Source organism: Larimichthys crocea, chromosome V (genome assembly GCF_000972845.2).
Source record: "Larimichthys crocea isolate SSNF chromosome V, L_crocea_2.0, whole genome shotgun sequence".
Taxonomy (NCBI): Eukaryota; Metazoa; Chordata; class Actinopteri; family Sciaenidae; genus Larimichthys; species Larimichthys crocea.
The window spans coordinates 4,851,093-4,869,006 of record NC_040015.1 but is presented as its reverse complement, the minus strand read 5'-3'; the positions used below and the strand labels follow the sequence as shown (position 1 = coordinate 4,869,006).

Below are 17,914 nucleotides of genomic sequence, written 5' to 3'. Positions count from 1 at the left end.
CTCCATTGACACCAAACCTCACAGAGTATCACCATCAGGATGAAACTGATCTGGACAGACATGGCTGGACCCCATTAGACTATTTTGAACAGTACATAGATAGAGATCTGATGAAAATTATTTCAGAATGTAATGTCACTATCTAAGAGTGGAGATCCATTCAACATGTCAGTCGATGAGGTTTACCACTTTTTTGGTGCCTGTATTTTAATGTCTTGCATCCGATACCCAACCATTAGGATGTATTGATCCAAAGCTTTGAGAATCACTGCCATGACTGAGAGATTCACGCGTCCCAGATTCTTTAAACTGAGGGGAGCAATAAAAGTGGTTATTGATGATGATGTGCCAGAAGACCTGAGGAGGATGGACAAATTCTGGAAGGTGAGGCCTTTTCTGGATCTCATTCTGCAAGGCTGCAAGTCCCTGACTCTACCTGATTGTGCATCTATTGATGAGCAGATGATACCTTTCACAGGAGCCTGTCCGTTCAGACAATATCTGCCAATGAAGCCAAATCCAGTTGGCATAAAGAACTTTGTTTGTGCTTCAGCAGATGGCATTGGGCTTGACTTTGAGCTTTATCAAGGAACAAATTCACTGGTTGAGAAGGTCGAAGAACCAGAGGGCCTGGGTTTGGGAAGCTTAGTCATCGAGCGACTGTGTCAAACTCTGCAACGTGGCACAAAAGTGTACTGTGACCGGTTCTTCACCACCATCAATGGTGCACAACGAATGATGGAGAAGGAGCTGTACATAACTGGTACAATAATGAAAAACAGACTCACTGGAGCAAACCACAAGTTACCTAGTGACAAAGCCATGAAAAACACTGGAAGAGGTACCTCACTGAAGATGGTAAGTTGTGTGTAGTAAAATGGTACGACAACAAGCCAGTATTGATGATGTCTGTTGTTCATGGTACACAGCCTGAAGACACCTGCCAGCGCTGGGACAAGAAGCTAAAAGAATATGTCACTGTGTCACGACCAAGCATTGTCCGTGAGTACAACATCAAGATGGGTGGAGTTGACTTGATGGACAGAATGATCAGTTATTATCGCATGAGCACCCGTACTAAGAAGTGGACAATGCGGATGCTAATGCACTTTACAGATCTGGCTTTAGCCAACAGCTGGCTACTCTACCGCAAAGACCATGCAATATGTGCTGGACCAAGGACAAGACCCATCCAGTTCCTTCAGTTCCGTATGGAAGTGGCAAAGAGCCTCTTGGCCCAGCATCACGGTGCAGATGCAGACCTATCAGAAGAATCAGAGGAAGAAGATTCAAATCAAGGGGTAAAACGTCATGTGACAGAGTTGCCCCATGTCTCGGTCCGCAGGAGGGCTAATGCCCACCTCCCAGAGATGATCAGCCTGAAGAATGCTATGCGCTGCAGACAACCAGGCTGCACTGGAAGAACCAGAGTGCGTTGTGTGACCTGCAAAGTGTTCTTGTGCTTGCAAATTGAACACAACTGTTACTCTGACTTTCACACATACACACATACATACACGTACACACAGCTGATGGCAGTGATTCTCGAGGTGTGTACATGTTCCTACAGTCTACATGTACTCTTTGTGACATAATTACTGTGTGTGTGTGTGTGTGTGTGTGGATGGGTGGGTGAGTGTGAGCGTGTGTACTAGTCACATTCCTCCTCCAACTCCTCTCTTCTCAGATTCTGTGAAGGTCATCAGGTCCTTCTGTCCTCAGTGATCACAGCCTCTTTTTTTTACATTACAAATACAAAATGTCACATGAGCCATACTGTAACTGTGACTGTCAAAAAGGGGTAAAAATGTGTTTTGTTTTTTCACTATGATATGTTTTCATTTTGTTGTTGTTTTTACTTGTTCAAATGTTCAAAACACATTAGTAGCCTGATGCAAGCGTTACAATTATTATTTGAATGTTTTATATCAGTAGTTTTAACTGTCCAAAAGGGGCAAAAATGCAATGTTTCCATGTTGTTTTTACTCACCGATATTCAAAACATGTTCAAAAATGTGTGTGTATGTGTTATTAATACATGCAAAAGCAGTCAAGAAAAAAAAAACTCCTGTTTTCAAGGTGGAAATAAAAGAGTTTTTCACTCAATTACACAAAGATGACTTTTGAATTGCATTTTATGGAATATGTGGACATTATTTTTCTCTAAAAGTACATCATATAAAAAGATGATGCTTAGTTTTTATTCTAATTAGGTTCCAATAAGCCCAAATAGCAAAGAGGAATAAAAAATATGTAAAAAAAAAAACAGCTTGGGCCTTAGGAGGTTAAGTAAGGGATAATGTACAGTAATCCTGTCATTGTTGTCAAATAAACCAGTAGAGTGATGGAGGACCCCTGAAGGCATGTGATTCACTGTAATGACCAGCTCGCTGTACATTATACGCTATATACTTCTAGGTACCAAAGGAACCAGTGATTTGACACAAAACAGAAACCCGATAAGGTGTTATCATGATTTTGATAAAAACTTTCCCTGTACTGGTTTGGAAAAATGCAGAAATCAGTTTGGGAGCTTGGGTAAAACTTTGAAAGGGGGATGCAGGATTTGGCACTAGTTCCAAACTTTTACTGAATGAAGAAGTGGCAGCCTACTTTATCTCTGTTTCTGATGAATACCTGTGTTGTATGTTGGTTTGTCTTGACTTTGTTTTTCTGATTAGCATGGGGGACTTCCAGCAGTTTGAGCAGGACTTCTACCAGGCAGAATATTACATCGATGACCAGGGTCAAAGTGTAGCCTACTACGAAAACCCGGCATGTTATGATGAGTAAGTATTCAGGCTTTCGAGGATAGTGTGTGTGTTGCCATCTCTTTCAAGTCACATCAACATCTGACAATCTGAAAAATAACACACACAAAAATACCAGAAAGTACCAGTTTCTGACTACCATAAACACTATGGAGCAAACCTAGATAAAAATAATGATCAATCAAGTTGAAAAAAATATCCTGATGCATAGAAAAGATTTTTAACCCATTACCCAAGTAACAAATGTACCGCTGTACATCATCACTTATGTCGATGTTAATCTTTTGGTTTTATGAAGCTATTCTAAAACCTGAATCTGAATCTGTTGTCACAGAAACAAGTCATTAAAGTCACCCAGGGACTCATCTTCAAACACTTCCTTTCCTTAATGCCTCACTTTGCTTCAACCAGACTGGTTAATTCAACAAAGAGTAGGTAGGAAATGCAAGGGGGGGTCTAACAAAAGATGTTGCCTTATGGGAAACGTAGTGTACCAGATTTCTCAGAGCATCTTAATTTTCAAGACTTTAAATGTGCTCTTAGATTATCTAATCATCAGCTACTTCTTGCTGTTCCCCTGGTCCACTTTTGTGACCATAGGGGATTGAGCATTTTCTGTCAGGGCCCCCAGAAACTGGAATGGCATACACATCCTGTAGAGATTAGATCAACATCTGTATCCACTTTGAAAAATCATTTAGAAACATATTTTAAGATGGCACTTTCCATGTCCCAAAGTTATGTGTGTGTGTGTGGTAAAGCATGTGCGCAAAGTATTTGTATATGTATATGGATCCAAAATTGAAACTAAATTATAGAACCAAAGCTGTATTTGCTGACAAGCTGTCCTACATTGAAAGTTCATTAATCATTATCACATCACTACTTTTATAATTGTTTACTCATTTGTAGATTTTCTTCCAATTGTTCTGTTTTCAGTGGAGCACAGACTTTCATGCCAGAGCCTCTGGATCCTTCTATGGAGCAGCAATACACTGGACAGTTCTACCAACCTACAATGCCCTCTGGCAGTATGGGAGCAGATTGTCCTGAAGAGGAACCTCCACTTCTCGAGGGTAAAAACATAATTTGTTTTCATTGGTTAGATTCTTGACAAATTTATGTTTTTGTTTGGTCATCATAACTGCTCATGTTGTATTAGTCTGAGCCCAGCTAGCAATCATCTGTTCATATAGAGGTCGGATGCGTTGACCCCAGGAAACAGCTGGCGAACCAACATTCCTGTATCCTAAATAAAAGCCACATGGCTCTGGGACTTCACTCCATACTAACAATCAGAAAGAGTTTTTGCATTGCATGCAAACATCACACAAAGATCAGTTTTTCAAATATTTATTTGTTCTTTTCCCTCTTCTCCGTTCATTTTTTAGAACTTGGCATCAATTTAGACCACATCTGGCAGAAGGCACTAACAGTGTTGAACCCTTTTAAGCCTGCAGATGGCAGCATCATGAATGAGACTGATCTGACAGGTCCTATCGTCTTCTGCCTCTCACTGGGGGTCACTTTAATGATGGTGTGTTACAAACATGGTGCTGGTGCATTACTAGGAACCTTCTTCTGGACAGCAGTGACAAGTTAACAAGTCTCTGTTTATTCTCACGTTCTAGGCAGGTAAAGCTCACTTTGGTTATGTGTATGGCACCAGTGCCACAGCCTGCACTGGGATGTACATTCTGCTGAGTCTGATGAGTTCCCTGGCAGTGTCTTTCGGATGTGTGGCCAGTGTTCTGGGCTACTGCCTCCTGCCCATGGTAGCCCTCTCTGCATTCGCTGTCTTCTGCTCCCTGCAGTAAGTCCATTCAGTGGTTGTGTATTGTTTCTAGTTGTTACTCATTTGATGTTAAATCTCACAAAGGTTTTTGGACAAAAATGGTATTTTGTAACTTTGAATAAAAATTTGGCTAAATAATGTCAACCCGAGGTCCACTAACTAGATTTTCTGCAGTTTTTATGGAGCTGTAAGGCCACTGTGTTGCCAAACAAAACTGCTGCAGAGCCAGCTCTTACTTCAGAGTTTACCTTGAAAAGTATTGTTGTGGTAAGATCAGTATCACTGCGCTGTAGTTGATGAACTTGTTTTTTATGGACAAAATATCTGACCCCTCTTTGAAAATAACAAATATTTGTCTTTCTTTAATTAAATCTGGGGCAACTGGACTTGGTCAAGAGACTTCTTCAGTTCAAAACTGAAGAAGTTGATAGGTGAAACATCTTTACAACAATGTCCAGATGCCCCAAATTTAACTCGAGAACCTTCACAAGTACTCGTCTCCATATAGCAACTATTATGAAGCCCAGTGTTAACAGGGTTTTTTTTCCGTCTTTGTGATATTAAATATAATATATGTAATCACCTGAATCAGATCTTTGTTGATGTATCTTTTTCATACATTAAAAAGGTCAGTACATTGTATTAAATTACTTACATTTAAGTTGCAGGTGTGCTGTAAAAGGTAGAGATCAAACCAAAACAGATATGATGAGCTTCTGTAGGACACTACTCTCAGTTTCAATTCTCCATTTTAGGCAAGAAAGGTATGATTATAGGCAGTAAAGTATAGACTAGGTTTTAGTTTTAAAGAGTTTTCTAGCTGAGGACGTTGAAATTCATGGAAGGTTCAGGTTAGGGCCTAACATTCCCTGTACTTCATTCAGTCTAATGACATCATGGTTTCTATAAAACAAATCATTCTTCTGTTTCCCTCTGATATCCTTTGAGTATCATTTAGGATAAAACTCCTTCCAGGTTTCCATCATCCAATAAAATAATCCCAAAGCCACCAATCATAATTACAAACATGAGCACAGGAGAGAACACCAATCACCATTTCATCCATCAGTTGTGAAGTTGGAGGAGCTGCTGGATTCTGTTTTTTCTCTGTTCTGTATCCCACTTGACAGGACATTTCACCATTAAAACATTAATTAAAACACGCCATCTTCTGCTTTCACCTGCAGTTTGCAGCACACGCCAGGTCAAACTTAAGCCCCATGATTTAACAGTCAGAAAAAAAAGAGTCAGATAAAACTTTAGGATTCTTGCAGAGGTCAGCTCAGGTTGAAAATACTTCATATCTCTCTTTTTGTTTTTGCAGAGGCATCCTGGGTACAGTTCTGGCTGCATTAGGGATATGTTGGTGTAGTTTTTCTGCTTCAAAGATCTTCATCTCTACCCTGGCTATGGAGGGCCAGCAGCTGCTGGTGGCTTACCCATGTGCCCTGCTCTATGGACTTTTTGCATTGGTCACTGTGTTTTAACTATCACAGATTAAACCCAGAGAGAAATCTTCATTATTCAAGTTGAAATATTTTGCTTTAATTTATTTCTTTCTTTTACTAATGTTACAAGTAAAGGTATGGAAGAATATGAGGGCCACATGTGAAAATGTATTTGAGTTTTGAGTTTAAAGTTAAACAAAGAAAGATAGAAAAAGAGAAGCCTAACTGTCAGAATCCTTCTTTAGTCTTTATTCACATGTGGACCATATCCTCTTCCATAAAGGGGGCAGTGTGCTTTCACCAGTCTATTTGTCTGTTTAGGTCTAATATTCATAAGGACTTTGGTTCATGTTTGTATATTATAGGCTGTATGCAAATGGTTATCTGTTCTTATAAAAGAAGCTGAAGTATTTTTTTTGTCTATATACTTTAAGGTTTCTATGTGAACTAATATATATTTATATTATACTGTGTATGGTTTCACTTTTGTTCTTAGATTTAGTTTTATTACTTCATGAAAATAAACAGAATATTTACATGGTTGATATTTGACTGATCTAAAATAATCCAGTACCTCGATGCTGTATGGTATTAATTCTGTCCACAAAGACTTTAGTGTAGTAGTGCTTTAGTTTGAGTGTATTTCACAGACTGTCTGTTGTCACTTTGTGGGTGTTTATAGTTGAATGAGTCTTTACATACAAACTAAACACTGATTCTAGATAATACAGGGAATTAAGAATTTTTTTATTCATTCTGAGTTCATCCTGAGTTTTAAAACCTGCTGCAAGTTTGTATATCACACTGTGAGACTCATGAAAACAGGCTGGATTCTGGTGTTTCCAATTCCCATGTATTATTAACTGATATGGATGATGTTACATGTGGATTATGTTTTGAGTGTTCTTCCAGAGGTCTCCTTGTTATGGCAGCAGAGGGAGCCACAACATCACAGTTTTACACTGTCCAGACCATTTTCACCAGCTGAGGGAGGACTCGTTCTCCTCAGTCCAACATGTCTAAGCCACTTCCAGCACACTGCTGTGCTGCTCCTACTATTAAAAGGAGAACAAGCTGTGGATGTGAGCAGAGGAGTCACAGTCACAGAGCTGTGGAGCATTCAGAGGAAGAAAAGGAACTCATTTTTCACACAGCCTCTGTGATGTATGGGGGTCTGAGCAGACTCTGACAACTGCAGAGTCACTGATGTTCTGCAGACAACTTGCTCTAAGAGCAGGGAGAGCAGGCGGGGGAGTGAGGGTGGGATGGAGTGGCGTTGGTGGGGTGAAGTGGCCCCCCCACTTCATGGATGTCGACACAATTAGCCGTGATATTAACAATGGTAACTTCTAAAGGTCCCGGTCCAATCAGTCAGGTGGATCCAGTCCCTCAGGACCTCTAAGGGGTCCGTGATCTCTCTCTGTTCTGTGTTTCTGTTCTGTGAGACACTGTGGTGACACCGACACTGAGCTCCATCACAGTGACTCAGACAGAAACGCCACAACTCATTTATTATTTCAAGCTGCATGAGACAAAGTGTTAATGAGAGCAAAAACCTTTCAAATACCTTAATTAACCCTTAAATTATCCTGAGGTCACCCCTAAAAACAGAAGAAACACCTTAATCCAAATCAGGAGAACTGCTTTGACCAGACAGGTTGGAAACTATTCTTGGTTTATCTCATTTGAAAGAGACTGAGCAGCAGAATTCAAACTGTCTGTTGTAAACATTCTTCACAGTTTCCAGACTCACTTCCTGCTGTGGCAATGAAGGGGAAATGAAGCCAATGCAGAAGTACTAAAAGCTGTAATTCCTTTGAGCGGCCACTTGAGGCTGGTTCCAGAAGTGAGTCAGTCTCCATAAGTCCCCATGTTCAAATGTCCAACTTCACAGCAGAAATAAACATGTTTACAGCATGAGCACTTTGATTGACAGGTGGGTGCCGTTACAGGTGGCTTGTTTGAGCACCCAGGTGTCATTCAGCCCCGACTCAGGTCCACCTATGATCCACATCTTGGCTGATTTTTAGGCCAAACCTGTAGGTGACATCATTGATATGAATATGTGCTTTCATTGTTTTGTATAGTTTTATATTTTACATTCTGTGGACAAAACAAAACTATGATTGGTTCGAAACTGTGATCTACATTTTATCGTTTGTTCATCAGTTTCTCCCAAACAGCTCTTCCCAGTCAGCCGTTCTTTTTTTTTTCTTTTGGTCCGTCCACCATACATAATGAACGTGCCATAAAACTCCAGTACAAACCACAAACTTTAGTCCTTTGGACTGTGAACCAACATATCTTATATATTATTATGAATCTGCTGTCAAGTAGAGAACTGTTTATACTTTGATACTTCCTGTAAGTGAAACATACAGTGTGTTTGGACCCGGCATACATGCAGCTGTTAGCTCTTAGCTATGGCAAAGTGTGATACACCCAGATGAACTTGTGATACAGCATGTTGCTTCATTGGTCCTATGCACAACGATTACAGTGAAGCAGCGACTGGCAGTGAAACTTTCTATGTCCTCGGGACATGAAATAGTGCAGAAGTTCAATCCAACAACAACCCAACAGTTCCACCATGAGCGAGCACTTTCTGACAGTGGCGAAGAAAAACTTAAAGTAAAGAGGGAGACATGTCGATGTCTGGTGAGCGCCCCTCTGCCACAACTAGGAGATAAATAATAAAATATGTATATGAACAAATATGTATAGATTATAAAATATTAATATGAAATATTATACTGTGGAAGGCTGTGAACGCTCATAAAATAAACTGTATGTAGACTTAGGTAGGTTGTGAAGTAAATGCACTGTATATCTAGATATTTATGTATATATAATTAGTGGACTCTATCTATAGAAAATGTTATATAATATTCATAACGATCTTTTCATTAATGTATAATCACCTGAAAATAAGAATCATTATTATTAATCATTAATTATTATCATTACCAGCTTTTGTTACCTTAGAATGAGTCTTTTATATATACGAGTCATCACAGGGCACAGAGAGACAAACAACCATCCACACTCACATTCACACCTACAGACAATTTAAAGTCACCAGATAATCTGTTAAGGTTCATGTCTTTGGACTGTGGGAGGAAGCTGGAGTATCTGGTGAGAAGCCACAAAGACACAGGGAGAATATGTAAACTCCACACAGTAAGACCCAGCTGAGGTTCAAACCAGGAACCTTCTTGCTATGAGGCAGTGCAGTAGTTTGCGCACGATTCAACACTATGTATATAAACATCTAAAATAAAAGTCAGAGGATCACCAGTTGGTGCAATTCATTGTCTGAGAATAATATGTAAAGATCATGGTGACCAGACTCACCACACTGAAACTTTCCAGAAACCTGTGGGTGACATCATGGAGACTACGTCCATGTTTTATACAGTCTATGCTATCAACACGCTAACTAACTATTATCTTCATTATTATAATTGCGATTATTCTTTCCTTTTAAAGCACTAATCATGGACTACGGGCAGGTCCAAACTAACAAAAAGTCACCTCATAAGTTATTAAAAATGGTTTGACCTGCATAGCTATTGAAATATAGCATCTTTATCCTTCTAGGTTTTGGAAGATGGCAGTGTATGAGTGTGATGTGTAATGTGCTGGTCCTGGATCTGTCATCTTTCTTCTGTAATTTGTCTTAAATTGTTAAAAGTGAAATCCAAAACAGTCTCTGTAACAGCTGTGAACATCAATACTTCACAGACTGAAGTCTTCTCAAAGAAGGCTTCCTTCCAGGCTGTAGCCCTTTGGTGGTTTGGTAAAGCCTAAAGCGTGGCCCTAAACTCAACCTTACACCCTGTGTAACCCAAACCACAACATAACCCTTTAATTGGTTAATTGTGCTTAAGGCCTTGTAACTGAGGAAGCGTGCAACGCGCTTGATCCCACATCCACAGTCTGAGAAAAGACGACAGTTAGCTGAAGTGATCGCATAAACAACAGCCAAAGAGTGTTTATACGAGTGAGAATACACCAGCCTACAGAGAGAATATATGTGAGGGAACATGTGTGTATGTTTGACAGAACGAGGAGGGAAAGGGAAGGACAGTCCCACGGTGGGACTGCGAGGAGCAGGCCCAGTCTCTCTTCTCCTGACTGTTTGGATTGGTTAAAGAAAACAAATCCCTCTGGCCAAGCGGTAGGCTGAAGACAAGCGCTCCCTGGGCCCCTGCCTCTCCTGCTACTTTACACTAAACTCTTCCAGATGATTTATGGGCTCCCTCCTCTCAGAGACTTGCTCCTGCTCACCTTTCATTCACCAGAGCACAGGCAACCCATCATTAACCAGTGTACTCCACATGACAAATAACTGATCCAGTCCACAATCTGCTGGAAGTGAGACCTGCGTCATCTGCTTTAAACGCCTGTCCCCTGCACCACCTTTACAGAGTATTCATGTTGAATTTTCCAAGGATGCAGGATGGATTTGTTATGCTAGTGTGCATTGTAATGAATCTAGAGGATTTTCTGCAGGGTTGCATCAGTGAACAGACATGATGTCAACATCATGGAACAGCAGCATAACTGGTCATTTCAGCCCTGCTGTGGGGCTCAAAGTTTTCACATGGGCTGTGATCAAAGAACCAGAAGACCCCCAGAATGAAAACATTTTCCTTAACCTTGATGGAAACATCATGATGTTAAGCAGAAGATATGAGGAAGAGCTCCTATTTATAGAAAAGATGAACCCCAGATAATCCAACGGAACTTTCACCAGGCTATGTAACTATCTTAGATAGTCCCCTCCCGTGATACTTCTTACCGTGTTGTTTCAGGATATATAAAGGTAGACAACCTAGTGAAAAATATTACAATGACCACATCTATGGTGCATATGGGGCATCAACAGTGAATTATAAAATGTGTTTTGCACTATATCAATAGTCAAAAAACATTATTTACCATCATTAAAGGCAATTCTGAGATTTCTTTCAAAACGCATTAAATATGTTGGAAAATAGTTGTGTGAAAAGTGAAAAGACTTTGAACCATACATTACTGAAATGTGGAGTTAGAGGTCCAAACAGTTTTTAACCAGTTTTCAGTCCAGGATTTTGTGGGCGGTCCTTAAAGGGTGGCTCGATGACACGCTGAGGCCACCCTGAGCATACCCCTCCACCCTCTAGCAGAGAGATAGAGATAAATTTATCTTGCTCAGTATTAGTTAGTCATGTCATTTTCTGAACTCATCTGACACGTTTCAGTCGCTTCAGAATGGCTGCCTGACTGCTCCCATGAGTGGGCGTGGCTTCAACACATTCGCCCCCACAGTCCTGGAGCTGAGAATTCATTTTTACCTGATTTGGACACCTAATTTCATAAACTTGTCATCATTCAAATTTGGCTGGGTGGTTAACAACACTTTCTTCTTTGGGCTGACAAACTCAGAACTCATATTTATTCTTAGTTTACATGGACTATGTGTTTAAAAGTTTAAAATGTTTAATTGAATTCAGTTCAATTCAATTCAGTATTGTTTATACATTTCATAATTTTTTAAAATAATATTATTCACAGTATTCATAGTGGCAATGAAAAACGTCCTTGGTTGCATAATGATCTGCAGGGACTCGTACTAAAGGTACTGAGAGGTCAGTCTAACGACTACCACACTAAAGAGTGTTCAGCCGTGTTTCTTGTATTCGTCTCAATGAGCAGTGATTCATCATTAGATAAGCTTTATCTAGTGATTAACAACAATCTGAGATTTTACACTACAACAGACAGCAAACTCAAACTGTCAACTTTGTCAACTTCACTATATAAAAAGCTATAAATCACACCTTTGTGTGCAAATATGTATTTTATCACTCATCATTTACTTTGTAATTATTACACAATAAAACTTGCAATAATTTGTTATAGAGTTGGGGAAAGTTGAAAAGTTCAGCGTGGTGGTCTACGGCTACAGCAGCACAGAACACATTTGGATGTGCAGAGGCTCGAGCCAAGCTAAATACTCGGGCTGTTTTCCTTCAGCCTGCCGTAGGCTTGGTGCAGCTCCAGCCAGTGTTTGGAAAGATGAAAGATGCAGATAAAGAATTGGCACTTTGTTCCTGGTGTAGAAGATGTCGGAGTCAGGATCAGCTAAATCATTCAATAAAAAACTCCACAGTGTAGAAGTGAGAACCTGAGAAAGTCAAGAGTTACTGGTTGCTGTAATCATTCTTCTTCTTCTTCTTCATACTGGCCATTGTGTGATCCCTAACACCTCCTACATGGAGAGCAAAAGCCACTCTTTACATTATGAGATTCATTATGAGGAGGTCTGTGGCAAGTACATCAGATCTGCTGGGCTCTGAGCAGCTTCACCTGAACAGCTAGGGTTCAGGACCGTGGTATTGAAAGAGCAGAAAACATCGTCCTACAGGAGATTCTGCCTCTCCCCTTGTCTTCCTGAGTTCCTCTATCTTTTCCCCAGTACAAGGAGTTCTTCCTCATCTGAATCGAGGGTCCAAGGTTAGACATTGTGTGTATGCATGTATGTATGCTGCACAGACCGTGAAGCCCATGGAGGAAAATGTATGAGCTTTACAGAGACCTGACTCCAACACGACATCCCGAATCAGAAATGACCACGCTCTGACCCCATTTACACCTGGTATTAAGATGAGATATGTATCTGGACACGTTATCCAGATAAGCAAAAACACATGTTAATACAGGTGTGAATGTGGCGTGATAGAATGTGTTCGGATCTGCCTGACCACATCTGGACGTAGTCTGGCTCGCATTGTGTTGTCTTAGATAGCAAGAGGGTTGACGAGACACACCTCTAATTATTGATTAGAAGTCTGTTCTCTGCCATTAAAATGCCAAAAGATTGTTCAACATACTGTAAGTGCATGAAAAATGAAAGGGTGGGAAATGAATGATACGAAATAACTGTCTGGCGCTGAGCTGCTGTTAACAAGGCATATGAGCAGTCCAGTCACAGAGAATTGCGACACTTACAAAGAAAGAAAGAACTTAAAGGAACAATCTGTCAACACTCTGCTTCTCCACCATCATCTCCCTGGATACCGTAGTGTCAGTATGGAGCAGTGGCCAGGTTGTCGTGATAAAAAAATTAATAAATTATTTATTATGATTCCCCTTGCAGCACAGACAGAAGTCGGGTTCTGACACAGGAGCTGGTTGTTCATGAAGTAAACCATGTTGTGCTTGTTTTGCACTTGTGGAGGTTCATTGTGAAATATTGCACAGCGCTGGATCCAACCTGTCATGCAGCTGCAGGCTTATAGATATTTATAAGTTCTGTGGAGGTGGTCAGACATGGACACTCTACAGGAAAGGCCAGAGCTATCTGTACTTTCTGAGAAGACAGGGGTCCTTCAACATCTGCAAAAAAAAACTGCTACAGATGTTTTAGCAGTCTGTGGTGGCCTTCTTCTTGCTTCCTCCCCAGCACACCACAGCACAGAGGAGGACGCTGCCCGACTGGACAGACTGGTGAGGAGGGCTGGCTCAGTGGTGACTGTGGCAGAGAGAAGGACCCTGGACAAACTGCTGTCCATGCTGGACAACGCCCAGCACCCTCTGCACCACAGACAGAATGTTCAGGGGCAGACTGCTGTCCCTGTCCTGCTCTACAGACACACTCAACAACATCGCACTGTACAACACGTCTCAGTTATGGCAGGGAGGACACAACAAATAGACAAATGGACAATCTCAGTCTCTCCTGGACATTTTGTCATTGTCATTTTGGACTCAGTATGTACTATCTCTGCTCAATGCTGTGACATTCATACATTTTCTACAGCTGAATTTAATTGCAAATAGTTTTTTTTTTTATCTTTATTTGTAATTTTATTTCTTATTTTGTATAGTTTTAGATTTTAGACAAAAATATTGTTTAAACACATGCTGATTTATTTTCTTGACACAGGTTTAATTTCATTTGTTTCATTTATATCTGACAGCCTGAGTCAACCTGAGTCACTGTCCAGTATTTTGAATTTTTAACCACTAGATGTGGTCACGTCAGCGACCTCTGAAATGGAGACCACACTGTTGTGAAGTTTGCAGACCGGAATTTAAAAGTTTCATAGTTTTTATCGTGAATATTCTGACTTGTCATTATTGACTCTGGTCTTATAATGTTTGTACCACTTGTATGTTTTAGTGTGGGATTGTGAAGCAGTTCTTATTATTCTTATTATTGGATTAAGCCATAATAAATAACCGTGGGTAACTCATTACCCAAGTGGTAGTGGCAGCAATATCAATGTCAACCAAAATGTCACATTTCTTCCACATCAGAGTTACTGTGGATTCATTGTCAGAAGTGTTAATGACAGAAACATTATCCACCTGCCAGCAGCCCTTCATTCACTTTCACCACTAGTCCAGTGATGATTAGCAGAACTCAACTTGGCGGTTTGACTGAACTGGCAGTTTTTCAGTGTTAGAAGACCTAACTGCTTCAAGCAGGAGTTTGATGACAAGTGTGCAGGTGTGTACATACTTTGCTTTGCTGAGTTTATGGTGACACAAAATTAATAGTAAAACTAATTAGACGTGAGCATTTAGCACAAAGAACGTGGTCATTACATGGTGATATGACAACTACTACTCACCAATCCCCCCACCCCATCGGCTATAAGCTGATGATGATTTAACAGCCAGTGGTTATCAAGAAAAACAAAGTCAATGAGTCAAGCAAGTCAAAGTGAAAAGAATTAAGTCAAGCATGAGAAACAAATATCTGCATATAAATAAAGATCCCTGAGATAGCGATAGCCAATGCGTTTCACCTCTTTTGGTCTCCACACGGACTGACATGAATACCAAATACCAAAATCTTGGTCCTCAGATTCTCCATTCATATGAAGATACCTGTGTATAGAGATGAACTACTCACTGATGTAAAGAGCTGTTGTATGTTCTTGGCAATTTATTGCAAAAAAATACATAATATGCACCCCGTCTAAACATTATTAAGTGCACTGTATTCTGTAAGACTTGTAAGTAATTGTTGTGTACAGTCTGATTTTGAAAAATCTTACTTAAGTTTCAAATTCATTTTTATCATTGCTTTTCATTGTGTACTGCAGTGTAAAGGGTAATAATGTCTTCCTGGATATATGAAAACACATTAAAATGAATCTATGAATGTACAGTCCGTCCCAAATCCTACATATTATTATCTCTCACCCACGGACACCCTTGTTAAGAGAGATTGTTGATGCTCTGTTCTTGAGACTACATTCGAGCACATTATTTAATGTCATGTTATTCGACTGCCACTCCTTAATCACATCTGCTCTCTGCTGTGCTGGAGTTTATAGCATGAAAACTGAACTATTAACCCTGACATCTTGATATGTAAAACTATAACATTCTCACACATTCCTTCAAGATTTTCATCACCCGCTCTAATCGTGTTGCTGTAGACTGTTGTGGCCTCGGTCGCACCATCATGTCTAACATCAGCTGTGATGTAAAGCCAGCCCGGCTCGTGTCACTGGGGAGCAATAGTCTGTGGAACAGCACCATGTGCTTGGTCTCTGGGTGGATATTATTACCACAGTGAACGCTTTGCAAGGTGAATTCTTCCCTGAACTTCAGCAACGAGGTTGGATGTAACCACACAAAAACAGGCAAGGTTGGTATTACCACAAAACAAAACCTCCACGACTTCTAATGGCTTTTTGTATCTTGACTTGAAACTTTGAATATCTATGATCACATGTCAAATAATGAATTTAAATGTATGTCCATTAAATATCAATCTGTTTGACATATCAACAGCTTTAAAATAAGAAATACAAATGTTTCACTGCCACAATACTAAGTCAGAAATGTTTGTTGGATTCCCAGATGCCTGTAAAAACAATCCACTCATATATATAGGGATGGGAATCCGATTCCATTATCGATTCTGCTTAACGATTCAATTCTTTATCGATTCTCTTATCGATTCTCATTTGGGAAAAAAAGGAGAACAAACAGTGTGATCAGCATCATCTGGAGGAGGTAGTGAACTGGAGCGAGTACTAGTACAGCTGCCAGCCTCTGAGCCAGCCAGACTCTCTCTCTCGTCATGGTCATCTTCTAAATGTAATGCAGAAGGCATTCGTTTAATGTAACTGTTATAGCATGTTTTACAAAGAAGCACATGGCGCTAACATGGTAGGCAGTGTGTTATTTACCTTCCGTAGTAACCACAGAGGTGGTCATAGCCTGGCTGCTGCCGCTGCTGCGAGGTTGAGATTCATCTCCAGTCCGAAGCGTGTCAAAAACACGACATTCATTTAAAAATATTGCATGTTGTGTGCGCAAATGTTTCTGCATGTTCGTCGTGTTCCCTCCCGACGCTGTTATCTCCACTTTGCAACGATTGCAAGTCGCCCTGTTGCCGTCTGTTTTGGTAAAATGCAGCCAAACTTTGGAGTGTTTGAACTGAGTGGGTGCCATTGTTTACTACTGATTGCACTGCACGTACCAAACTTGCATAAGTTACGTGCCGAATTTGTCATGCTTGCTGGAATCGAGCGTGCGTAACTTCTTGCGGAAGTTACGTGATGTAATTCGTGCTTTCTGGAATCGATAAGAGAATCGTTAGATAAACTGCCAAACGATTCCATGGAATTGAAACACATCGATTCCCATCCCTAGATATATATGAACCATAAAAATGACCCCACTGCTTACTGGAGAGTAGGAGTCAGTAAAAACATTTTTTCAGTGGAGAAAATCGCATATTTGCTTCAGTATGGCCATGATGACACTGACCTGCCATTTCTTCCACATGGAATCCACAAAGGTCAAGTGTGTGTTGGTGGCTGCCTGATGAATGCATTGCCTGGGCATGCTTTGACAGAGATTAGGGTGAAAAACGAAGAGCTGGTCAAAGTGGGAGAAGCAAATAACAATTTAAAAAAAATTCCTTTTATATATCCTATATCCTTTTATAACCTCAAATTGTGTAGTTTTAGTTCAAACTCAAACTCAAGTCATTCACCTAGTTGTAAATTGCATATATGAATGTAGTTACACTACTACTTCAATTACATGTGTTTACAACTCCCCAAATCTGTTCATAAAATGTCTTACAGTAGAGTTTTTTGCAGTTATCTTTTGGTGCAAAGCTCTGGAAAATTTTGCAGTTGCAGACGTTTAAGTCTGTGGTGGATGGCAACATCAAATCAAATCAAATTGTATTTGTATAGCCCAAAGTCACCAAGTACATTTGCCTCTGAGGGCTTTACAATCTGTACAGGGAGTGACACCCTCTGTCCTTAGACCCTCGGTTCCAGTGAGGAAAAACTTGCCCACAAAAAACCTTTAACAGGGAAAAAATGTGGAAGAAACCTCAGGAAGAACCACAGAGGAGGGATCCCTCTCCCAGGACAGACAGACGTGCAATAGATGTCACATGGACAGAACAAATCAACACAAACATACTGTACAATTACAATGACTGATAAAATGACAATGAATTACAATGAATGATAAAATGACCACAGTAGCAGATATGGTAGTAATAATGACAGTAATAATATGTGTAGTGGATGTCGTGCAGGATCACAGCAGCAGCCACGATCCACGAGAACCTGCTGGACGACAGAGCACAGAAACTCCGGGGAAGTTTGGTTAGTAACATGCATTAGGATGCAGATGGAGAGAGACAGAGATGGTCTACTCTTAAAAGTGTTTGCCTCCTGAACCCAGAATGGTACTGTTGGATGTACATGTTGTGTCTATTTCAGTGTATGAGTTGATTGTGCTGCATGCCTGAGCACAGTCAGTCCAACAGAAGCTGAGGAAAAGACAGATTTAATGCACTTTTAATTGAACCATTATGTGTTGGACCTTAGGGCATAAGCAGCCTGAGTGAGGCCCTCTCATCT

At 40.3% G+C, this 17,914-nt stretch overlaps 2 protein-coding genes across 2 annotated transcripts in view; both read left to right on the top strand.

The window, feature by feature from the left end:
- LOC104922568 (protein YIPF5) overlaps positions 1–6,464 on the top strand; it is an 8,700-nt gene extending 2,236 nt beyond the window's left edge. Inside the window, exons 2-6 of the mRNA XM_010735421.3 lie at positions 2,682–2,789; positions 3,711–3,847; positions 4,163–4,308; positions 4,403–4,584; positions 5,891–6,464. Coding sequence (XP_010733723.1) covers positions 2,683–2,789; positions 3,711–3,847; positions 4,163–4,308; positions 4,403–4,584; positions 5,891–6,053 — 735 coding nt within the window. The 5' untranslated portion in view covers position 2,682 and the 3' untranslated portion in view covers positions 6,054–6,464. The remainder of the gene's footprint in view (positions 1–2,681; positions 2,790–3,710; positions 3,848–4,162; positions 4,309–4,402; positions 4,585–5,890) is intronic.
- On the top strand, positions 816–2,669 carry LOC113745781 (piggyBac transposable element-derived protein 3-like). The gene has a single exon (XM_027278748.1). It carries the CDS (start codon positions 903–905, stop codon positions 1,593–1,595), a length of 693 nt encoding a protein of 230 aa, XP_027134549.1. The 5' UTR covers positions 816–902; the 3' UTR covers positions 1,596–2,669.
- Positions 6,465–17,914: the final 11,450 nt, after the last annotated feature.